Consider the following 23972-nt stretch of genomic DNA (forward strand, 5'->3'; position numbering starts at 1 on the left):
GGTGGACAGACCGACGCTGACGATGACGGAGGAGTGGTCCGGCGACGAGCGAGTTCAGGCATCCACTGCTCCACTGCACTCTAGTGTTACTTACGACGCCCGTCGTTTGCGGTGGCGTCACCGCGTCTTCACAGGCCTAAGAGTCTGACCTCCGTTCCGTCGCCCCATCCGGGCTCGGTGCAACAGCCGTCCTGCCATCCAACGTTTTTTCCGACCGCGTACCGTGGCGCCAGCTAATCGCCAGGGGACTGCAAAATCGACGTACAAATACAAACATGCATTCTCCAGGTCGTACCGCAATGTCAGCATTCATCGCCACAGAACGGACGAATTGGTGCGTCCAAAGACCTTTGTCATCGCACTGCCACCTGCACCGTTTTCTCAACTAGATGCATGGCTCGATCACGGTCTCCTCTCCTCGTACGGCCGCGATTCTGATCACTCGAGCGACGAACGAACATGACGGGGTGCGCCGTGACACATGACGGCCCGCGGATAGACCCGCCACTCGCAGGCTCAAATCCAGCAACGTGGTGGTCAAAGGGATGTGTTAACTCTGGCGTAGCCGGAGACGTTCTCTTTCATCGGCGAGCGAGTGGCGGAGGTCAGCGCGGGCTTGGTTTCGGAACGGACGAGGCTCGTGGACGACGCGCAGGGGTCCAGTCCAGAGGGGAGAGGAGTTAGGGTGGACCGATCAGCGACGTGAGTGCTACGCATGCTCTCAATTACTGAATCACTCCTTCCTCAGTACTCTTCATGTGTAACTCTTTGCGGGCGGATTCCACGCACGTATGCCCTCATGTCAATCTCATGATGCGACGTTCGGTCACTGATCGCGTTGGGTCGTCCGTATCCGAGTGCGCGATCATTCGAGGTTACTTAGTTAAAGTGGGTTATATCCTGTCAGCGAATGTAGATGCTGAGGTGCGTGATGGTCAGGTTATCACGAAATACCATTAATCCGGATTCGTACCCATCTGTGTTGGCGCGTTCTGCAGTTGGCTTGGAGGCCGCGGCAAGGCGTCCCAGCGTGCTGACTACGAGTCCATACTCACACATGCATTGCCACGAAATAGTCGTCCTGTCCGCACACATGGTGTAGAAACCAGGATGTATGCGGTCCACTAGTAATAAATATTAGTCGCTGCCTCAAGCGCAAGCGATCATACTTCCGAATAGCATATTGACCAGTGCCGACCCGCAAGAGACCTGCACGTGTGTGCGTTATGGGGTACTGCGTGTACATCATGGTATGCAACGGAGACTAGTCGTACGAGTGCTATCAGAACGAATCAATCCCAGGACATATGCGAGGGTATTGCCTGCTAAGCTGTGAATGCGACGACTCGGACAGAGGACTCAGACTGGGAATTTAAACAAATGGGTACGGTACATATAGCTGTTTCTTCAAATGACGTATGTACATAGTGCGAGATGGAATCAACAAACTGGCACAAAGGGCGAGAGATGGTCGCAGGTATGGTCGAAGGACCAACAGTGGAGAACAAGAAGAACATAGAGCATGGCCGGCCAAGTGAATCGGCCGGGTTTTATAGCATAGACTCCGGTGTCGAGCTCCGGCAGTATCGCGGCTATGTGCGAGCACCGAACATGAAGCAGCTATCGTATGCACCGTCAATATTCAATATTAGGCGTGCTCGACTTCAAGCCGCGGCGGGATCATAGCACGCTGGTGCAGATAAACAATGCGCAATGAGAAAACAATCGTCCTCGTAACAGTGGCAAGACTCACCTAGAGATGTCGCCAGGTATTTTATAATTAGCTTGCATCGAACTGCGCCAGGTGGACAACGAAATCGGAGGGGTTGCCCGGTTCATTCTCTGGAATCTTGCTCTGATGCGGTGGGTTCAGAACGACTGATCCATCCGGGAGCAAAATCTGCATGACTCCGCGGGATAGCCATGGAATAAAGAGGGATCACGAAGGATCTGATGGCCGCGGAGATGGATAGTTCAAGGGGTGTTGCTTCGGAAGGATCTGGAGTGAAGTGGCCACGGGAGCGGAACCGTAATGCAGCGCCCAGGGCACGCAGGTTAGCAAACTTGTCGCAGGAGATTGCAGTGTGGAAGGGAGTGATGGTCTCCGAGCCAGTCGTGTCCGTATTCGTGGCGAGGTCCACAAGGTCAAGATCCTGTAGTCGGATGCGTATCTCGATACTCTTCAGACGCGGGCTCCTAACTTGACTAAAGAGAGAGAGGAGAATCCTATAGATCCTTGATACACTCCGCGAGCCTAAAGCGAAGGGCATGTCTAGCGTGAGAGTTTCGAGCCCAGTACTGTATGAAAGGAGAGGCGGAGGGGCCAACAAACACTGCTTATATGTTAGCATGTATCGTATAGACAGCACCGTGATGGGTACGTGGCACTCACTTGTAATGAGACAGAGGATGTTGGATTTCCGCTTTGATACATAAACTTGCGCAGAATCGCCCCAGATTGTTGTAACACCTTCGTGATAGTAGCTTGCAACGTGGGAGATGGTGAATCCACGAGCTCAATCTCAAGCTCCTGCAGCTTGGGACACTGGTTCGCAAACTCTTTGAAGAAGACCATCGCAAAGGCCGAAGACACACGCGCTAGACCGATACCGGTGAGTGCCGTGATGTCTTTCGCCGGTGTTCTCAATACGGCTCCATCAGGCGATAGACTCGGAAGTTCCCAGTCCGGCTCTCCATACAGCTGTATGTGTCGAGGGGCGGGGAAGGCGTAGAGGAACCGCACGAGGTGAGGAAACGAGAAGAACTGGGTCGTGTCCAGCCATAGCTCCTCCGTGTTTTGGTACAAGACCAGGGCATTAAGTACGCTGTGATGAAGGCACTCGATGCTGGCAGTCCCAGAGGGATAGTCGACGTTGACAGATCCGTAAAGCCGCAATACACGGAGCTTGGTTGTAGCGGGCAGGGAATCTTGTTCCGTAATCTGCAAGGCTGGTGGCGCAGATTGGATCGTGATCGAGCTGAGAACCAGTGCGTCAAGACTAGGCAGAGAACGGGCAATAGTCCGGACGGCATCGACATGGCGAAAGCAACATTGGCGGAGCGATATAGTCGTGAATGTTGCAAAGTAGGTCAGGTAGGTGAAAAATGTCGTGTGAGGTCTCTTTGTGACCCAGTCTAGATCCGTGAAGTCGATCCACTTGATCTTCGAGAGAAGGCATCCAGGCACACGCAAAGAAAACGTGTGTGCGTACGGCTCCTCGATGTTCTCGTGAACATAGAGTACTCGCAGTATTCGGCCGTATCGTCCATTGATCTTGACCATTCAAAGCACCGCAGCCCTGAGCGACTTTGTGCGCATTCTCATGTCCATCTCCCCCGAGAGATGGCGCTTTGCGGCGTAGTACCAAGCACGGCAGATGAGAGAACATCTGGCGAGCTGTACGGGCTCGTCCCATAGAAAGTCGGCGATGAGTTCGATGAGTTCGTGTGGCAGAGCAGGAGATGTGTTACTATGTTGCCTTGATCAACGGCTAGGCAAACGACAATGTAGAACAGCCCGTACCTCGCATAGATAGCGGACCTGAATTGAATATCAATATGCTCTTTGAATTCATCGGACATTGTTTGCGCTCGTCGATGGATATCTGCTAGTCTCAAGTCAAATCACAAAGTGAAGACGTATCATGGATCAAGCGCACCTTGTGACTACGGCGCGATTAGATGGAGACGGTCGAACGATTCGCAGCGAGTTAGCTATGGGTCCCTACGGACAGTCCTGCGAACACAGATATACGTCAATCTACAACTTCAATGCTTCAGCAAGGCCGCTTCTCACGTACCCTTGTAGGTCGACCACAATACCAATAGTGGACCCGACAACCGGCGCGAGAAAGGGCGAAAGCCAGCAGTGTCGCAGTAGGAAATATCGACGGCAGAGCGCAACAGCAGCGGGAGGGGGGTCCATTTCAGATGGAAGATAAGGACTCGGACGACCCAAGGAGAACGGCATCTCCGCGCAGTGCTTCCGCGTCAATGTGGTGTCCTCGCACGCATACACCGTGTACTGGGCGCTACCACACGAGCTATGCCGCGTACTGCCACACTCCATGTTTTGGGCTACCGAGTGGCAACGCTAGAGATCTGTGTTGGGAAGGTACGTAGCTCGATGATCACTATAGGAGCAGCAGATATTAGATAGGTCGGAGCCAGAACGACGAGACTGGAATCGGCACTTGACAAATCTTGAGTCTGTCAGGCGCCATGATGTCAGCAACACATTGAAATAAGAGTCTTAGGAGTCGTCAGCCTCTGAGATGGTACATCGAGTATGAACGTTACTGCGAGAAGTGGCTGGCTGCTCACGGCGAGATCGGGCTCAAGACGATGGTGATGATGCAGCGCATCTAGGCTCGCGCGCGAGTTGAATTCGTTGAGTAGACGTGCAGTATGGGCCGAGGCAGCCGCATTCCAGCTATTGAAGATTGCGACGCGTGAAGGAAACGGAGAATAGAGGTCTCAAATCTCAAACGTCAGCGCACTCACGCCACAGCAACTCCTACTAAGCAGTCGGCAGATGCAAAATAAAGAGCAGCACAGGACTCAGCAATAGCTCTGCACGATGCGAGTAGACAGCCGGACGTACATCAAGCCAGATCAAGCTGCTCTCCTCGAAGACCTATCCCGGTCATCCCCCAAACGTGCACAGGCTGGCCCCTCGAAAAAGTTTTCGGACCCGACAGGCTGGCAGTCTTCGACAGCTTCCACGACGTACCCTGAACTCATTAGTTGGGCGGTCTACATGTAAAGGAACGCCAACGAGCGAAGCGTTCAGTTGAACCCATGCTGACGCCAAGAATCAGATCATGTCGCATGGCGATAGCATTGACAGGAAGAGTAGTATCGTAGGTGAGGCTATGAAGCATCATGAGCGCTCACAGAGATCTCTCGTCCATTTGGCCGTACGGAGCGCAGCATTGGGTCTCGAGTCAACGGCTTGCGCATATCTGTCAACGTCAAATGAGCCCAGCGCCATACACGCACCAGCAAGGCCGAACACGCACCAAAGGCATCCTCCTCGTCCCTCGAGTTCCGCCCCAGCCCCAGACTCTCATAGTACTCCCGCACCCTCCGGTACACGCTGTACCCCAGCCCCTCGTACATGCCTATCGCGACGTCGTTCGTGCACCGGACGTAGAGATCCACGAAGAACCCGCGGTAGTTCTTGTCCGAGACGCGCTCGAGGTAGTCGATCATCTTGCGGGCGAGCGAGAGCCGGCGGTACTCGGGCGCGACGGTGAGGGCAGTGATGTGTCCGTGCCATTCTGTGTCCTGGCCTTCAGCCTTCCCCAGGACTAGCGTAGGGCATTGCATGTCAGGAACTCTATCGGAATGAACGAAGACGAACGTCCTGTAGCCCATCATACGCCCGTTTGGAGACTCTTCCACAGAGCACAAGTCCGGCCAACGCGACAGGTACTGAAGGTAGAAGTTGATGCCGTACTGAAAGAAAACCATTCAGTGGAGTTTCGTTCGGACAGCGAGTCGATTCACGGTCTCCGTCCACAAATCGAGGTTGCTGAAGATGGTCAATCTAGGACCTGCAATGGAGCGCGAACTCTCACATATGGTTGAATTTGAACATATCCGTTGCTTTGAACGGCCTTGCGACGCTCATGTTGAGAAAAGGCGCGGTGGCGTTACGGTTGGATTTGGTTAAGAGTGGTTCTGGTCGAAACAGAGTCGAGGACGAGAACGAGGAGGCGCCCGATGAATCGATCATTGGCAGTCTCCGGAATACAGCGCCCGCTGTCGTTTGAGCCGACACCTCGCTGCGTTCGCATATCGCAAGACTCAGTGCAGGACACACCTAGCATCCCGCTCCTTCAACAACTTCTCTGGAACCGTCGTCACCACATCCGATCCGACTGCTAGACACAGATGTCGTTCATACTCATCCCAATATGGCAACTGATGTCACTGTACGTCGGTTCAATTTCCTTGCCGTTCTATAAATAGACTCCGACAGTTCTTCTGTAGCCTCAGTGGTACGCACCTCTATTTTTTAAGTCCTGATTAACATCATTTCCCATGGGCATACCACATATCCTGCGCAATGAGCGTGTCGGAGCCAACGCGCCTTCCACGTGACCGCGAGGACGTGCAAACTTGCGCGAATTCGAGCGTCCGCGTCGGGTGCCGACACTGCGGCACCGTGTTATTCTCGTCGCATTCCTCGATGGCCACCAGCAGCGGCGCGACGCCCCATGTCAACGATCTCCAAGAAGCCTAACATCGTAGGTGCGTGGCACCGGCACCTTGACAGCAACGACGAAGCTGACGTCAAGCGCCTCAGCGCACTCCACAGATGTGGTCCGCGGGTTATACTAACTTATAGGCGAGGAGGGGTCCTATAGGCCCCAATCCTCTCTCGATCGTTCTTGTCCCTGTTCAAACGTTCACGATCCATAACGACCAGTCTACGCTATACCCCGCACAAACCCCGCAACCCTCGCCATGGCCGACCGACCGAGCTCGCAGGCGTCCACCACACCTACTGCTGTCGACGACCGCGGGCACGGCCATGTACCCGACCACCAAGACTCGCAGAATGTCTCCGAGAAGCAGTCATCCGTTAGGAAGGAGCGACCTACTGTCGCAGTCACGCATCCAAACTCGAATGACACATACGAACCCATCCTCTTTTACGACGAACCACCTCCGCTCAACTATACCATCAAAACCGGCAGCCGAGAGCGTGTTATAATCATCTGGTTCACTCTTCTCTTCGTCGAGTCTGGCATCCTTCCTCTCATCTTGTTCTACTCGCTCTCATGGGGCGCGCATCTAAGCACCACGAAGAACCTTGCGATCATCACGAGCCTCATCGGCACCGTGTCCGGATTCAAGTTCGCGCAGCGGATGTGGTTCCTATGGTTCATCCGTGACCACGTCAGTCGGAGACTGATCGGTGTTGGACGCTGGGGCGTTGACTTCTTCCAGTGCGTAGCGATCACATATTCGCACTACTAACCTGACCTCGACGCGCAGATACATCCTGAGCCTCGCCATGGCAGCGTTCTTCATCCCGCTCATTATCGGTTCTTCGGTGTACGTTCCCCCTTCCCTGCTCGATGCTGTTGTACTGATCTTGCCGTGCAGAAACCCGGGGAGTCCGCGAATTACGGCGATGGCTCTGCCATGCGTCATGCTCGTCCTGACGCTACCGCTCCTCATCACCGGCATCTTCCCCTACCGAATTCGCGTACCGTGGCGTGTTTCTTCCTTCCCGCCGCGTCAGCCCCTCCCTCCCCTCGGCTATTGCTACGTCGAGGACATCGTCGCAGTCGACGGGGGTGGGTGCACGCAGTTCCGCCAGGTGAGTTGCTATGTACGTGCTGTCTGCGCTCACTAACCTCTTTTCAGGCCTGGCGTACCCGCTACGAAGAATCGCAGGTCATTCGACACATGGTCCGCCAGCTCTCCGTTCTCTGGGGAGTCTCGGGCCTGATCGTCGCCGCCGGCGTGCTCGCGGCGTGCTGGACCGCGAGCGTCGACACGGGCTACGGGATCGGCTACGGGAATCCGTGGCTCTGGGCGCTGCCCATGACTGCAGTGACCGTCGTGCGGGTGCACAACGAACTGGCACGCGAGAGGCGCGAATGGGTCGCACGTATGGAAGAGGTGCACCGCGCGCGGAGATTGCGCATCCGTGAGGGGAAGTACGACCCGCCCGCACTGCCGACGACGGTGGACGAGGGTCTGCGGCGGGACCTGGACGCGCGGCGCTCTGTGGACTGGCGAGACGCAGAAGGGGCGGAGCATCGGAGGACGGCGAGCGACGGGAGCTGGTGGGTGCGGAGTCGGAGCGGTCGGAGAGGCGTGCTGAGCTCGCCGACGAGGAGGATGAGTGGAGGGAGGGATGGTGAGGGTGTGGCAGTGCCGGAGCCGACGGTGACGAGGGATCTGCGGAGTGTGAGCCCGGGGATCACGTTGGGAGGGCAGACTAGCCCTGTGTAGGGCCAACCGTGGTTCTCCGCGTGTGGTAGGTGGTTGGTGAGTGCTGTATAGTGTATGTCGACCACTTGGTGTTTATGACGACGGTAAATCTCTGGAAGTAAGTACGATTAATGGACCTGGAATGGATTGGATTAGATACACGGCTACATCACTTTGCGTACTTGGCTTACGAGACGGTCCTCTCGTTCACCGCGGCGCTTCTCGTTGCTCGTAGACTCTGGCAAAGGCTCCGCCGCATCCTACTAATTATGTAGGCCTAGCACGCCCCGTCGCAACATGGGAAGTTTGAGACACGTCTGGAGTAACGAGTGCTTGCGCTCGAGTTGTACGCACCGGGCCGCGTGTCTGCGTCTGTGGGTCAGAGCCGAGTATGATGCAGTCTCTGTCGAGGTCAAGGCGTTCAAATGCATCGCTGCTCTCAAAGCCACGTCAGGAGTTTTAGAGAGTACATGGTAGTGTCTCGCGTGGGTGAGCGCTGTGCTTCGCGCTTTCCGACGTGTACCATGACTTACCTGTCTGCACAGCCGTTGAGCCTCGGCGTCCGAGTCTCTCTGCTCGTTGTTCGGTTTGACTCGGAGGTCGCGGGAGTGGTTCATGTTGAGGAAGGAGGTACGTTCCTCGGGATCAGCAGATTCAGCACGACATCGCCTTGAGCGAGCATAGCCGGTGCCTGGACAGGACTCGGAGCATTCCTCCAACTCTTCGAGCAATCTGTGATGACGAGTTGCATCGCGGAATTGCGGTGCACCTTGGAGAGTGTATTGGTGCGGGCCAGGGCTTTTAACTCGTGCTCGTGCGACTCTCCCGGGCCCTACGAAGTTGGCTGGTACGCAGTCAAGCAGAGCAATTGTCGAAGCGAGCTCCCCGAGACCAAGGAACGGGGCGCAGAACGAGAGGTATGTGAAGACGCGGCAAGGTTGTTGCAAACACCGTCAGCAAAGCAGCGGACGCGTCGGTCGCCGCAGGCCCATCTCCGTCATTGCCGGCGTCGGCTTGGTTGCGTACAAAGCGGTGCCTATCCTCGGCCTGGTATAACCAGGACCGCGCACATATATGCGCGAGCCACTCCCTGCAGGCTTAGACGGGTATGATATGCTGTATGCTGAGGCATCAAATCAGCTACGGTACGCATACGAGTCAGAAACGAGTACGTACTCGAGTATGATTGACCGAACTGAGCAACACAAGCTGCAAAATCACTTTCTGTCGCGTAGAAAGACTCCGCCGACCCTCACAGATGCATGGTCGACTCCTGCCAACACCGCCATGAAGACTGACCTGCCTGTTTGATGCATCCACACAGCTTCAGCCGTGCGACGAGCCCGGCAAGCCTCGCATAGTAACGGTGGTAGAACGGATACAATTACGACTCGGACCGACGAAATACTGGTACGCAACGCATACATATAGTGTGGCAGGGCGAAGAGGGATGGACGACATCGTGACACCGAAGACGCACCGCGTAATGCCCTCCAGCGGGACGATCATGCATCGTGTCGACGATATTGAGCATGTTGTATCTACGTAGCACGGCTAGTGTTATGCCGTGGTCATCGTTGTGAGTATTCATCGCGACTGAGGACAACGTGAGGTCGACGATCCTCGATGCTAATTATTGGAACAGGAACAAAGGATTCTTGAAGGGGCTGGCTGAAGTTCGCATCAAGTGGCACAGAGATATCGGCGACGAGTGCAGCAATGCGAGCTGCGCAGAGAACGTGCAGTACGAAAGAGTCGGACGTCGGGAGAGAGGGTGAACGACAAGAGCCTAAGAGAGGCGCCGGCGTGGACGTAGCGCGGACCTGCGCGGACGCACTGGCAAACGAAGTTTGCACGCTCAGGCTCTCAGACTTACTCTCTGGTTGCTAGATCCGCCGCTGGCACTGCTGACGAGTTCCTGGCAGGGTGAGTGGGAGGCAGTGTTGCTGAGGCATTGTAGACTGACGCATGCCAGTGTCCGCCGTCTGTAGGGACTGGAATATCATAGCCGAGCTCAGGCTAAATAAGAAGACACCCATTTGACACAAATCAAGTCGTATCTCTTACTAGGTGTGTCTGGTGTGATGATACTGCGTCTTCCCATTGCATTCTAAACTGGTCCTGACAGGTAGTCCTCAAACGCAAGGAATGTCGGATGAACTTGAAGTCGGACGGAATATCCATTTCAGGCCTGCTGTGTATGCGAGGTAGAATCTCCTATTTACTTCGATCGTCGCCGTGTCGTTGAATTCGCAAACCTGGATGTAGCGACGGAACTCCAACTCTACCACAAGAAACCATCGAAGCCATCGCTGAATCCCTACGGGACGAACCTGTGCAGCTCGCCAGATGCTGCCTCGTCTATTGTGCTTGGTACTATGCTGCAAAGCGCCACATCGCCCCGTTTCTGGGAGTTCATACCACGAGGGCCCTGGGAGACATTGTGCGCATTCTCATGTCCAAGCGTAATTGTCGATATGGACGCCACGTTCAAGACCTCAGGATATTGGAGAATCCCGAGGAGCCATATGCGCAAACACTTCCTTTGCGTCTTCCTGGATGTCTTCTCTCGGCGACGATACGGCTGACATTCGTCCGGCTAGACTGGAGGACAAGGCCGCCACACACGAGCTTCTACACCTACCTAACGTCCTACACATCCGTTACTCATTTGTATCTCTCCCGATGTCAATTCCGTCACGCTGGGGTGCTCCGAACTCTCGCTGTCGCCCTGCCTAGTCTTGAACAGCTTTCTCTCTCGTCAGTCACGGTCCAGTCAGCACCGCCGACCTTGCATAACACGGGGCAAAACCTCCTGTCACGCTCTGCAAAGCAGACGCTCCGTATGATACAGTTGCAAGGATCGGTCAAAAGCGACTACCCCTCAGGTGTCGAGTATCTTCACCGAAGTGTACTTGACGTGCTGATCCTCAACGCAAACGTGGAGACGCTTTTGCTGGACACACCCCAATTCCTCTCGTTCCGGGAACTCTTGCAGTTCATCTATGCCTTCCCCGCCCTTCAACACATACATTGTTTTTACCAGCCAAGCTGGGAGCTCTCGAATCCATCGTTTGGCGGAGCCGGGTCGAAGACCTTGGCGAGATACGTGAAAGAACTCGCCGCTGTCTCTCTATCGCTTGTGTCTTCGGCCTTTGTTACGGAATTCTTCAAACTGTTTGCGAACCGGTGTCACAAACTGCAGGTGCTTACAATCACTCTCTGCCCTCCCGTACTTTGCAAACGGCCATCAGCGAGGTGCTGCGACGATCTGGGGCAATGCTCCGAGAGTTCAGATGTGAGTACGAAAGTCAAAGGTCTTCCATACCACTGCAAGTAAGTACGCTATATGGCCCTGTATTGGCTATATACTAACACGCCGGCACAGTTTACCTTGGACAATGTCCCTTCGCTCTCATACAACACTGGGTTAGAACATCTCAGCGTGACCTTCGTTGCTGGCTCGTTACTGAGCACGTCGTCGGTTTACAATACACTCCTAACGTTGTTCTCCCAAATCAGGGCCCCGTGTCTGAAGTACCTATACATCCACGTCTACTTGCAAGACCCTGACGCCGGCGCCATTGCCGACCTCACCCAAGACATGGGTATGGCTGACTCAATCTCTGCGGCCGTTTTCCATGCTGCAATCTCTCGCGAGACCTTCGGCAACCTCCGCCCTCGAACCGTGACACTGTCGTTCAAACACCATGCCCGCTACTCGCCGGCGGAGACCCAGCATTTCCACGCAACACCGCTTGACTTATCCATGTCCGAGGCCATCAAATGCTGGGCGGTTCCCCTCTTCATTCCATGGCTATCGCGCGGAGCTATGGTGCTTGGGCTTCCGGATGGATCGTTCGTCGTGGATCCACCGCACCATAGCGAGGTCCCCGAAGATGATTTAGACAACCCCTCCGGTCCTGATGTTTCCTTTCTTGGGAAAGCAAATAGGTGACTGTCGACCAAAGGTGATGCGAGCCTGTTCTAAGTAGTCAATGGCATGCTCATTGTATTTACGTCAGCCGCGCCAGAATTCCTCGACAGCGTAGAATCGAACACGGACACATCTCGGCGACAGAGGTATATAAAAGCCTCACCCGGCGTAGTCGCGTCATTGTCGTAGCTCGACCATGAATATCTGATGGTGGGCCCTGTACACGCTTATCGTTAGCACTTATCGGTTGGTCTTGCTTGCGTTTGCGATTTCTTTGGCTTTCCATAGGTAATTCGCGTTCGCGTCAATGTCCGTTCTTTGCTAGACCGTACGCGTGATGACCCCTTACGTCCCCCAATTCATTGGCTTCGCTCTACTGTAGGTCATTTGACAAACGGGTGTATGTACAGTATGTGATCATTTCGAGTTCAGTTCGTCTGTCGTTCCATTCAGTGAATCTCTTGCTGCTCGTCACAACATACCCCGATTGTCCCCAGCTTCATCTGTACTTTGATTACCCGTACCAAGCACGCACTGTCCTATATCATAAAACTACACGCAACTGCACATGTCCTCGGGCAAATCCAACGGAACATGCCCCGAGGCACAGTTACGTGAGCACTACTCCCTCGTACTCGTTATTGGCTTCCTGCCACGGCTTCGGTTCGCGTATTCAAAACTGGCCTTCGCTATCCTGCCGCGACGTATGGCCTCGTAGTCACCGACGCTGGGGCGCGTTCCCGCTGCCTTCAAGCTGAATGCAGAACGCGCTAACACGGAGGGCTGCGAAACAAGGACAATGCCATTTCGTGCTGATCTGACCATCACACGCATTAGCATCACATTCGCTGACAGGATACAACCCACCTCCCCGCGGGAAGCCCTGACCTCAAACGATCGCAGGTTCGGATACGGAGAACCCGAACGTGATCAGTAAACGAACATCGCATCATGAGACTAACATGGGGAGGAGGAGCGTGAAACGCTGCAGCAAAACGTCCCGAGAACAGTACTCAGGAACGAGTAGGTCAGTCACCAGCACTAGAGAGCGCGCGTAGTGCTCACGTCGTCGATCCGTCCGCACGGGCTCCCCTACCCTCTAGAGCCAGTAGGTTTCGAAGCAGCGATACATGTGTCGTCCGCGAGACCGAGTCGATGACCTGGTTATCACTTGTGTGTGCACCATAGATGCTCGCCACGTCCGTTGCGTACCATGGGATCTCTTGCGGTCTCGTATCTTCGGCTGGCCCATCTTGATAGGTCGTCGTCGGTGGCTGAGGTGTCTAAGTTCAAGTCGGGCCGGTGGGTTCTCCAGCGCGATACGTCAACGTGGTGTACGGCGCAGCCAGCATGTCCTGCGAACCGTTCTGGTAGGTACAACATGTCACGGAGACGGCCCGTTGACGAGCACGTTCGACTCTCCTCGGACAACAAGCCCACGTCACAGTTCGACGACGAGCCTGCTGTCAAGACGGAGTGGTGAGGGCCCCGCCAGCGCACAAACCGTCGCCTGTGGTATGTCGTCCACGTATTTAGCATTCACCCGACTAACGAGTTCATCGCGTACTTACCCGCAAATCCGTTTTTCCAGGCGACATCCTTAGAGATGCGCCGGTTTGCGCCGCGTCCAAACAGGTGAGTTCTTCTCAGCCGCAGGGACACAGTCGCTGACGACCTTTCCCCCCATCTGTTCCCTGCTGCCCCAGTTGTCGCTCCGTTGATGCATTGGACAGACGTTGACTTGTAGTAAGCGTGTATCCGCCCACCTCGATATGGCTTCACGGCGGGTACTGACGATCTTTCGTGACCTGTCCCGTCGCTGCGACTGACGGTCTTGTTCCTCAAGCGGTGACACTGCGTGTACGACCGCCATTGTACCCTCGTATGACACCCGCGGCTTGCACCCCATGAAGGGGATGTCCCGAGCTGGCCGCTACGGCCCTCTGTCTACTGATTCGGGAGTTGATTGCCTGGTTTATGCGGCACGTCGCGTCCTATAGTCTCGCTCAAGATCCTCCACGCGGCTTCACGTGCGGGGTTTGTGTCGAACCTATCGCGTCCTATGCCTTCCGGATCTGATTACGTCGGGCGGGTAGTCCCGCGCAGTAGAAGGAAGGTTCCGACGACGATGGTGGGCTGACCGACATCGTGAACGCCCGAACATCTTCTCACGCCGGACAGCTGTGCGCGGGAAGCACAATGCTCAGAGCGACGTGGCGGATACCCGAGTCAACGTGCGACTTGGTTCGAGTGTCCCCAGCTCCGTACGACACCAGCCTGGCACGTAGGCAGACGCGACGGCCTGCCCTCGCACCGAGCCTCCCTACACATTTACCACTCGCGGTCAGCTCTGCGCCGGGACGACGGACGGGTCCTTGTCGTGGCACGCACGAACTGCCAGCCGGACACGCAGACCGCCAGGGATGCTGGGGAGCGACGCGTACGATCGGCAGCGCGAACGCGCACAGCTCCGCGCCGCATACACGTAGATCGTGGGTAGAGTAAGGGCGGGGATGTAGCATGCGGGGTGCAGGGTCCTCGCGTATCGATAAGTATGGTGTGACGAACGAATTGAGTGGCGGGGTGGCCGACGTCGGAGACTCGTGGGTGGTTGGGGGCGTGGGTATAGCTGGAGACAGTCGAAGGGGTGGAGACTTACTTGTAGGACGGCGCAGAGCACGGTTTGGTCCGCGTGGCAGACATGGGTCACGCCCAGATTGCCGGGAGTGTGACCCAGGGTGTGTTGTAGCGAGTCGGAGTCGCGCGCGATGGTAAGGGCGAGACACCAGAACATCCAGGACACTGGCTGACACGGGGTTTGTCGAGGAGGCCTGAGACATGCTGCTATGTGGTGGCCGAGTTTGTGCGCGGGAGGTGCCGTATCGTGAAACTGGGATGCCGGGGCAGCACCGGTAGGTGGGCAGTGCCGAGGCCCGCGGCGCGTTCGCGAGTATGCGTGGGACGCGCGTGGTGTGACGTGGTAGGCAGGGACAGCGGTGCTCAGCCGGGCGTCGTGCTTGTTTGGAGGGTAAACTGATTGTTTGGAGGGTGAACAGCGCCAGGGCAGAGGCCGTCGACTGTGCGCAGGCAGAGCGAGGTGGCGATGGCGGACAGCGTAAGAGGTCAGCGGGAAGCAGAGGCGGGGCATCGGCGGCGCGGCGTACTCACAGCTGGGTCGTAGTGAAGTCGCAGACGCGCCGTGGCGGACTGCACAACGAGGAGGTCGTCACGGTCGCCGGCGAGCAGTATGCGCCCCGAAGCGCCTACAGCAGATTCGGAAAACCTTGTCCGACGCGTCCCCGCGCGTGCGAAAATTCAAATAAATCAAGAAAATGACGAAAATGCGGAAAAGTCTAGGAATCGCGATACACGCACCGTAGCCACTATAGAACACCGTGTATGCCTTGTTACAGGTTCGTGGCGTATGCGGCATGTCTATCGAAGGCAAGTTGAGGGTGATTTGAAGGTTGTGCGATGGTCGACGTGGCGGGCAATGTTGGGCGCTAACGCTCACTCCCGGGGCATTCACTCAGAATCACTGCAGAACACCGCTGTGGGTACTCAATATGACCCGGAATGTATGCGTGATGACTTAGAGACATGGTTCTAGATAGATATAACCTGAGAGGAAGAAATTTGTGCATTTAAAGGGGAACCAGGTCAAAGACTTGCCTCCCCGAAGTGCTCGCATTGCCAGTGCCAACCTGAGATGGCCTACTCAGATTATATCTTCAAGTCTTGTTCTCAAAGCTCTCAATAAGTTGTCGGACAGTTTGTGTTATTTCGCCGGGAGTCCCGAGGCCGCAACTTCGCATTTCCGGCTGGCCATGAAGCTTGAACGCTATGAAGTCTTACAAGACAGGAATTAGTCACTGGCACTGAAGACAGGGCTGAATAAGGTCTCGGCTTCCTCGAATATCGCTCTGATATTCATACTGTCCCCATGTCGATGTCGGGCCCAACTTCAACTTGAAGTTGAAATCGCCAGGCACTGTACTGAGCGCTGAGCGTTGAGGCAGCCCTCCTGATTATCATTGTCCAACAAGCTACTACATCTGTTACATACAATGAGAAATACATTGATACAGCTGTACTCCGCGCGCTGTTCGGGCTATATCGAGCACCCGACGACACCCACAACTGCATTTTGCAGTGGATGCTCCTCGAGGAGTGAGCGTTAGCGCCCAACATTGCCCGCCACGTCGACCATCGCACAACCTTCAAAATCACCCTCAACTTGCCTTCGATAGACATGCCGCATACGCCACGAACCTGTAACAAGGCATACACGGTGTTCTATAGTGGCTACGGTGCGTGTATCGCGATTCCTAGACTTTTCCGCATTTTCGTCATTTTCTTGATTTATTTGAATTTTCGCACGCGCGGGGACGCGTCGGACAAGGTTTCCGAATCTGCTGTATCGAGACGCGACGCGTCCATGCCCGCAGGCGACCGCTGGGTCCAACGAGCCAGCTCCTGCCGTCTCCCGTTCGCTGCACTGAGGAGGTCGAGACATCCAGCTGTCCGATCGCATACCTTGCCCATACTGCCTCGCTCTCCCTTAAATCTAGCGGCCTTGGGAGACGTCGTACACCGCTCTGTTCCACCCATTCATCCTCCCACTGGCCCGGGCACGACGAGGACTCGCGAGTCGTTGGCAGGCGTGTTGGACCTCGACACGCAGAACGTCCATCCTAAGCCTCGCCATGGCAGGATTTGATTTCTTCATCCCGCTCAACATTGTGTATCGTCTTCTTTCACTCTTCTTACGCTGGTATGCTGACGGTCGCGTCTAGGACACCCGCGGGTAACCCGCAATCTACCACAATGCGGCATGCTCTTCCTCAACTTGCTCCTCTCGTTGCCGACCTCTTCTACTAAGACCGCACTCGCGTCCTCTGGTGTGGCTCCTTCTTCCGGCGGAACCAGCTTGCGATGGGTTACTGCTGCGTCATAGCTGAGTCGTCACATGGACTACCGGCTCTTCCCTCCAACATTTATTAGGGCTTATGCGAATGCGTTCCGAATAGTCCTCAGCCATGTATTCAACATCTAGCTCGCCAGCCTCCATCCTCTGCGGGTTTTCGGCCTCATCGTTGGCGCCGGGGTGCTCGCAGCATATGGGACCACGAGCGTCGACACGGGCTACGGACCGGACACGGATTCCCGTGGCTCTGGGTGATCCTCATGACCGCGGTGACTCTATTCCGGGTGAACAACGAGCGAGCGAGCTCCGCGAATGAGTGGCCCTCGTCGAGCATGTCGATCTCGCTGGGGAAAGTACGATTTGCCCGTGCTGCCGGGGCGCGTCAATGACAAAGCCGCCTTTGACGAGGGACCAGACGAGAATGAGCCCGGTGAGTACGCCGACGGTGGAGATCAATCCTGTGTGAAGCGAACCGCGGCCCTGCTCATGTTCCGGACGGTACGTGAATACGTCTCCCACTGGTGCTTACTATCTTATGCACGCTTGATGATTCTGAATGAATTACCTCAGATACCCTAATGCGTTATGCTGCGCACTTGACTTCCGAGACTGTTATCTCTCGCGCTCTCCAGCCGCCATCGCATGCTCCTGCACTCGGACGCCCCGTCGCATTCTGGAGGACACCTGGGGTGGTGACTTGCCGATCGAGTTGTACAGATCAGTGTATATGCGTTTGATTGATCCATTCATTGTCACGGTCAAACCGCTGAGACCACCTCGCTGCTCTGAACAGCACGTTCGGCTCTCTACGGAAAAGGCAGAGCAGAAGACAGTGTATTGCTCCTTGTGCTTGAGTAGGTGCTGTATTTCGTACGTTCCGACCTGTACAACGACTTATCTATCCGTGTAGCACTTGCACCGCCTCACCCCCCACTCAACGAAGTGGCACTCAGGGTCGGCCTAGGTCCCGAGACTACCATGCACCATGACATCGCTGAGAGGCTCCGGCGCCTCTGCTCACTGTTTTGTCCAGAACCATGGCGGTAGGAGTGTTCCCAGTGCCGGCTTCCAGTGGTCTAACCTCGGATTACTCGCTGGTACTTTTCACATGCGTAACTATGTCCTTCGTATGTATTCTCCGTCTCAAAGCCTCTCGCACTCACTATGCAGCTTACCTTCGCGCGCGCCACATCCCAGGCGTACTTTCCGACCTGTTGTACTTATGTTGAGGTCGTCACACCACAGTCCAATACCGCACGTCCTGCTCGTGTTCTTCGCAGCTTCCCTACTGTCTATTCTACCTGCCCGTGTACAATACCAATGTACTATGTTGGTTATGCTGTATTTATATCTATGTTGACACGGCCAACGACCTCAACACTTCGTCCACAGCATGATCAAAGTCACTACCACCACCAGTGACGGTAGTACATGTCGTCATCAGGATCGGGATCAAACGTGAGTTCCATAACTCCGCGGCTCAACCACGGCGCAAAGAGAGCGACCATGCGGGATTTGAACCTAGACCACACGACTCGGACGTGCTTGGCTCCAGAGTATGCTTCCTCCCACTCCAGCGCGAAATCGATATCAACGCTATTCTTTGGAAGCCCGTCATAGATGCCGCGAGACAGTATGGTGTGGACTGTGGTGAGAGAATTTGTCGCTTCTGCGGGGGACTCGGAGGCAGAGACCTCATTTGCGTCCTGGAGACCTTTGAATCGGTCAAGACACGTGCGGATGCGAAGTTGCCGCAGATGCGGGCTGGTGATGTCGGACAGCAAGGCCTCGAGAGTCCATTGTATAAACTGCGGTGACGAAGGACTCAGGTGCAGAGTGATGTATAATTCCTCCAGTGACGTGTTTGCAGAGAATCGTGGTACAGCCTCCAAGTCAGTGAAGCCTACACTTACGTCGGTGAGCTATCATGATTCAGCTACAGTGAGCGCCGTGGAACATCACCTCCATATAAGATTTCTTGCGTCCACAAAATTTTTTGAGTGCAGCTCCTGACAATTGCAGTATGTTGGTAGCATCCGCTACAGAAGGTTCTGTATGCTGTTGGTCCGCGATCCAAATCTCCAATTCACGCAGTTGGTGGTATGTTCGCGGGTTGACCAGTGTTAGCAACTGTAGTGCGCATCTCGAGGACACGTTGCTGAGCTGGAATGTTGACAAGGAGGATCGAAGTGGATGGTCTATGTGCACGCCGAGGGCTATGTCAGCTGGTGCGGGTTCGAGACCTGGGTACGTGTCCCAGTCATAATCCTTTAGGCCTATTGACAAGCTAGACAGGTTGCGAAAGCGTTGTAGGTAGTCGTTGATCTCCGGAAGCGAGGTGAAGTGCCGTAGGTTCAAGCTGAGGTCATTGATAGCAGGGTATGCGGAGCAAAGATCCAGAAGATCCTGCAAGCGAGCATGTTCAGATGCGGCGCAGCTCTGGCTGTCTGGTTCGGCCGCCTTGCCACCGTCCAGAATATGTATCCCACAGAGCTTGTGATGGGTCATCTTGACGGTGGGCGCAGCCAAGTCTATCGTGGATGGGGAAGGGTGCTGGAATGTTACTGCCTCAATGTACACACGTGAGAGACTGGGTAGTGCATTGATCATCCTGCGAAGATCGAGCGCGCTGCGAAAGCGGCAGTGCCGAAGAGACAGGGATCGCATGGAATCTTTGCAATGCGAGAGACGGAGGAAGTGCTGAGGGTGGGGGTTGGTAGTCGCCCAATCCACACGATCGAGCGAGAGGTCTGATATTCGAGATAACAAACCTAGAGGAATGTGCATCACCCAGGAGTGCGCGAACTGTCCATCGAGTTCAAGCGATTCGAGTTGAATCTTGAAAAACGGCAGGTATCTTGGCAGAACTAGGAGCCTTGCGTATCGCATGAATTCCTCCTTCTTTCGGATAAAGTCCTTGGGTAGCGTCGGAGGGAAGAGAGTATATGTAGCGCAATGCCAAGCGCGGCAAACGAGGCAACACCTCGCAAGCGCCCGGGGATCATCCCAAATGAAGTCGACGATGTGCTCGATGAGTTCGTGTGGAAAGCGCGGACAGTTGCCCCTGTACGCACGGGGAGTTAGCATAATTGGCATGTGCCACATAGACTGGCGGTTGCGCCAGAGACAAGAGTACGCACCTCGAGTATGTGGGCGGCTTGTATGCAATGATCTCTCGCATTTCGTCTTCGTTATTCGCGGTATCGCCCGCCTAGCGAACGGCCATGTAAATGAATCATGCGACCTCACATCTTTTTGGGAAGGACTCACCTAGCGCAAGCTCGAGTTCCGTGCAAAGAAATTACCGGCGGCAGACGTAGAGACAATCTACTGACATCACGCCAAGATCAGACGATGGCTTGCCCTGCCAGTGATAGCATGCGACTGTGTCCTCACCTGAGCAAGGTATCACTGTTTGAACCGCGTTGGACGTGAGCGCTACAGAGACACCGCTTGGAGGGAGGAACAGTGGACTATGGAAGTCGCAAATCGGGGCGAAGAAATACCCTGGCTGAGCGTAGATAGTATCAGGATATGGGATACGGACGTGGCTCTCACTCACAAGGTATATAGCGGCCATTATTTATGAATAAGGCCGAATGCAATGCAGTATGCAGGCCACACGGCCTCGAACAGGCCCCGCGTGAGATCTAGAAGTGTATTAGGTTCTGGGAGTCCTACTTTAGTACTCAGATCGCCTCACCATTGAGTCCACACGGACTGCGTGCTCAGGACACGGCGATGTTGGTGTATTGAACCTAATTAGCACGCACATAGCGCATGTACGGCGCACGGTCCATGCAAGGATCTGAGTGAATAGATCGTCCTATCTCCCAACTGACACTGGCACTGTATGCGCTCTGCCCTCTTCCGGCTGCAAGTCCGGGGATATGTAGAGGCACTCACCGGCGCGTACAAACGAGCAGATCCATTTGAACCAAGCTCCTGTCTAATAAATAGTTAGCATAACAACCAAACCCCGAGACAAGTAAATCTGGGTCCGGTAGATCACCGGAATAGCACCGACTCCGACACGAATACGAACATGCAAGGCGAAGGCACTGCCCTGCGGTTCATGGGAAGAGATATCTGGGATGTTTCTTCGCATATATAAGCACCATAATACCGTCTGTACCTGAGCAATGCTCCACGCCATGTATAGTGCACCGCGCGTCGGAAAGGTCGCACAGCCGCACCTTCGGATGTATGGAAGACGCGTTGCAAAGCGAAGAAACATTAAACCTTGCTGTAACAGTTGACTACGACGATACCTACAATTAACGGCTGGCGCCCCAGCCAGAAGATCAGCAGGATGCTGTAAACGGCACCCCGTCCCTGCTTCGAGGAACAGGTATGTGTCAACCGCGTTCATATACAGGACCTGGATGGGAGCCCTTGGGAGCCTCGTTTGTTTCAGTCCTCTCCGGAGGTCGTGTCGCTCAAGTGACGCCTGCTTACCAGCTGCCTCGGTGCGACCGACGATATCAGGCGGCGACTCGCATGATATTGCTACTGCGGGTGTGTCAGCAAGTACGCCAGCATATGGGCGTCGCGCATCTAAGCATCCTGCAGCGCGTTCAAGGCGTGGTTTGCACCGCGTGTCTGGCACATTCTGTGCTTCTTAGGGAACACGCGACTGAGTGCCAATAGCTATAACGCCGACCAGGGTCCATTCATAGAAGGATGTCAAGTGGCTGTATGTACATACTTACGGTCAGTACCTGTAGCATCCCACGTTCACGTCCGCCGTGACTTGGACCTCGGCATGGCCATTCTATTGTTACATTGGCGTATGAGAGCATTTGAAACAGCCGCAGACGGGCCCAAGACGTGCCCGCCTCTTGCGTTGCTTGAGTTCGAAGGGCTGCGCGACCGTGGACCAGAAGCAAAATGCGCGCTTGTCAGACACGATGACTGTTCACTCGCGTCGCGGTCTGCACGTGATGGATGCGCCTTGCGGACGGTCGTCGCTTGGCGTTTGTCTTCGTACAACGACCTTCTTCGCCGTCCTCACTGTTCTTTCCTGCCTGCGCGCCGCAATAGCTTCCTGGGCCCACATATCGGCATCAATAGCAACGCTCGCCGAATCTAGTCTTTGGCTCACGACGAACCACGCATCCAACAACGGTCTCGCTGCATCTTCACTCTTCATCCGGGTCTCTGCTCCCTTGTGTTCATTTTTCATACTGCTGCTTTTGCTCTGCTCGAAAATGAGTGCTCGCGTTCCCTTTATGCCTCAACGGCCTGCGTCAGCTCGCCCCGAAACCTCGGCTCCTTCGCTCTCCAGTACCGTCGCTCACGACTCGTTTCGCCCAAACGGGCTGCTTTCTGGCAGTCACTCAGCCCTACATACTCGTACAACGACGGGTCCGCTCCAAAAGACCCGCATATAGCCACCCAACACAGCGCCGAAGCTGCACTGAAGGCCGCGACAAACAAGCCGCTCAACGTATCCGGCCTCGCGAAGCGCAAACCCGTCCTCAGTCTAACGGGGTCTCCGGACTGGGTACGAACCGCAAGTCCTTTGATAGCTCTGGAGCCGATGCTCGCTCGACCAGGCCTTTCTTGCTCCGAGCCAGGCTCACCGTCTGTCGGGCCCTCGTCCGTCTTCTCCGTTCTTCCTCGGAAGCACCGTCTCAGGCACTGGATCTGGTTCTGAGTTCTTGTCTGTGAACGGATTCCGCCCGCCGATGCTGCCTGTGCCGTCCAAGCTGCAGACCTCGGGCTCTGGGGATAACCTGAACGGTAATAACGCGCATATAGTCACCTCGGATGGTGCTGGCGACGGCAACACCTCTGAAGCGCACTCTACGAACGGCGACAGATACAACGACCTCCGTTCACTGGGCTCGAACAATCCCGAGCGCGCCCATGCTCGCCCGCGCGTCTCCTCTCATCCGTCTCTCGAGAAGATCAATGAGGATGAAGACGAGGACGACCGAGGTCACCCAGGCGGTGCCCATGGCCAACGGGCCTCCGGGTCCTTCCCGGATGATGCCCACGCGGGCTCGGACGACGCTCCTTCCGAGGCGTCTCAGCCTGGCTTGCGTAGGTCGGTCAAACGCATCCATCAGCAAGACTTCGAGGAGGAAGAGTTCGCGTACGGGACTCAGTCGAAGCGGTACAAGCTGGACGGGCAAGGCCTCGCGGTGAGTTTAGCCTGTCTTCGAGGCGCGCTTTGCACCCGTGTATCGAGGTCGTGGCTGCGTAGCACCAGCGGATTCCCTGGTGCCGACGTCATTACCCTGCTGACATCCCGCACAGGACGACCTCGCAGCGCGCTACTCCCGCGGACCGACCCCCGACGTCCGCGGGTACATCGCTCCCGAAGACTACGAGCGCGGCGTCCCTGACCCTCGCGCGCATTCGCAGCAGCCCGACAGGCCTTACTCCCGCATGTCCGAGGCACACGTTCATCCACAGGCTCAGCCCGCACCCTTGGACCCTACGGGACGCGGGGAGGCGTTGTACAAGCTCATGGGACAGGACCTCGGCGAGTTCGTGGAGGGCCATGTGGACGCGTACGAGGAGGCGAAGAAGAGGTGGTCGGAGTGTTCGATGGAGGAGTGGACGGCTGGCGCAGACGGTGAGTTTGCGTAGCGCTTACTTCGAACCTGCGTGAAGGGTGGCTCATGCGAGGCGCATGCAGAGTTGACAACGAAATTCTCCAAGATGTTGGATTTTGTACGTGCTGCCTTTACTCTCCGTGTAAGCATGCTGCTCATGATCGTACCAGGTCAAGGACCACATGACGTGCGTTCCACTCTTTGCCCACACGCAGTCCCGAGTTCACTCGTGAGTGATCGCTGATGCTTGAAGCATAGTGCGAAGCTGTCCCTGTACGCCTCGCTTCATTCCGCCGTCGCCTCTCACAAATCCACTCTCGGCGAGCGAGAGAAGGCTCTGGTGGAAGCACGGGAGAGCCTGGTGCGAGAGGGAGGTGCGGTCGTTGGAGGTGGCGCAGTCGCATCTGCTATGCAGGCGGAGAAACCGAACGGGGAGGACTAGTAGGCTGGACAACACCAGCAGCCGCAGACACTTCCTGCGCACGATCGGTAAGGCGCGTTGACGAGTATTGGGACGATACGGTAAGATAGGGTATGTTCGGTCGAAGATACAAAGATACATGCTGTACACTGGCAAGTTGATCAC

At 55.6% G+C, this 23972-nt stretch overlaps 6 protein-coding genes across 6 annotated transcripts; 4 read left to right on the forward strand and 2 right to left on the reverse strand.

Moving 5' to 3' along the window:
• Nucleotides 1–1780: 1780 nt before the first annotated feature.
• Nucleotides 1781–3283, reverse strand: B0H18DRAFT_1125802 (uncharacterized protein; the record flags this gene model as incomplete). Its single annotated transcript, XM_048035066.1, has 3 exons — nucleotides 1781–1855; nucleotides 1944–2333; nucleotides 2393–3283. 3 exons carry the CDS (start codon nucleotides 3281–3283, stop codon nucleotides 1781–1783), a joined length of 1356 nt encoding a protein of 451 aa, XP_047886373.1.
• Nucleotides 3284–4848: 1565 nt separating this feature from the next.
• Nucleotides 4849–5602, reverse strand: B0H18DRAFT_1046447 (N-acetyltransferase; the record flags this gene model as incomplete). The annotated part of the gene is made up of 5 exons (XM_048030794.1): nucleotides 4849–4964; nucleotides 5022–5312; nucleotides 5385–5460; nucleotides 5512–5536; nucleotides 5583–5602. 5 exons carry the CDS (start codon nucleotides 5600–5602, stop codon nucleotides 4873–4875), a joined length of 504 nt encoding a protein of 167 aa, XP_047886374.1. The 3' UTR covers nucleotides 4849–4872.
• An 872-nt stretch (nucleotides 5603–6474) lies between these two features.
• On the forward strand, nucleotides 6475–8078 carry B0H18DRAFT_960009 (uncharacterized protein; the record flags this gene model as incomplete). Its single annotated transcript, XM_048042897.1, has 4 exons — nucleotides 6475–6959; nucleotides 7009–7068; nucleotides 7120–7336; nucleotides 8007–8078. 4 exons carry the CDS (start codon nucleotides 6475–6477, stop codon nucleotides 8076–8078), a joined length of 834 nt encoding a protein of 277 aa, XP_047886375.1.
• Nucleotides 8079–10801: 2723 nt separating this feature from the next.
• On the forward strand, nucleotides 10802–11914 carry B0H18DRAFT_1125805 (uncharacterized protein; the record flags this gene model as incomplete). The annotated part of the gene is made up of 2 exons (XM_048035067.1): nucleotides 10802–11161; nucleotides 11345–11914. 2 exons carry the CDS (start codon nucleotides 10802–10804, stop codon nucleotides 11912–11914), a joined length of 930 nt encoding a protein of 309 aa, XP_047886376.1.
• Nucleotides 11915–16799: 4885 nt separating this feature from the next.
• B0H18DRAFT_141601 (uncharacterized protein) lies at nucleotides 16800–18119 on the forward strand. Its single transcript, XM_048036832.1, has 4 exons — nucleotides 16800–17104; nucleotides 17152–17250; nucleotides 17429–17674; nucleotides 17731–18119. The coding sequence occupies exons 1-4, from the start codon at nucleotides 16933–16935 to the stop codon at nucleotides 17865–17867; spliced, it is 654 nt and encodes a 217-aa protein (XP_047886377.1). The 5' UTR covers nucleotides 16800–16932; the 3' UTR covers nucleotides 17868–18119.
• A 4273-nt stretch (nucleotides 18120–22392) lies between these two features.
• Nucleotides 22393–23966, forward strand: B0H18DRAFT_141612 (uncharacterized protein). The gene is made up of 5 exons (XM_048036833.1): nucleotides 22393–22969; nucleotides 23085–23406; nucleotides 23470–23504; nucleotides 23557–23573; nucleotides 23645–23966. The coding sequence occupies exons 1-5, from the start codon at nucleotides 22511–22513 to the stop codon at nucleotides 23826–23828; spliced, it is 1017 nt and encodes a 338-aa protein (XP_047886378.1). The 5' UTR covers nucleotides 22393–22510; the 3' UTR covers nucleotides 23829–23966.
• The last annotated feature ends 6 nt before the right edge of the window (nucleotides 23967–23972 follow it).

The sequence above is a fragment of the Fomitopsis serialis genome (genome assembly GCF_022376445.1).
Source record: "Fomitopsis serialis strain Sig1Antser10 chromosome Unknown B0H18scaffold_169, whole genome shotgun sequence".
Classification (NCBI taxonomy): domain Eukaryota; kingdom Fungi; phylum Basidiomycota; class Agaricomycetes; order Polyporales; family Fomitopsidaceae; genus Fomitopsis; species Fomitopsis serialis.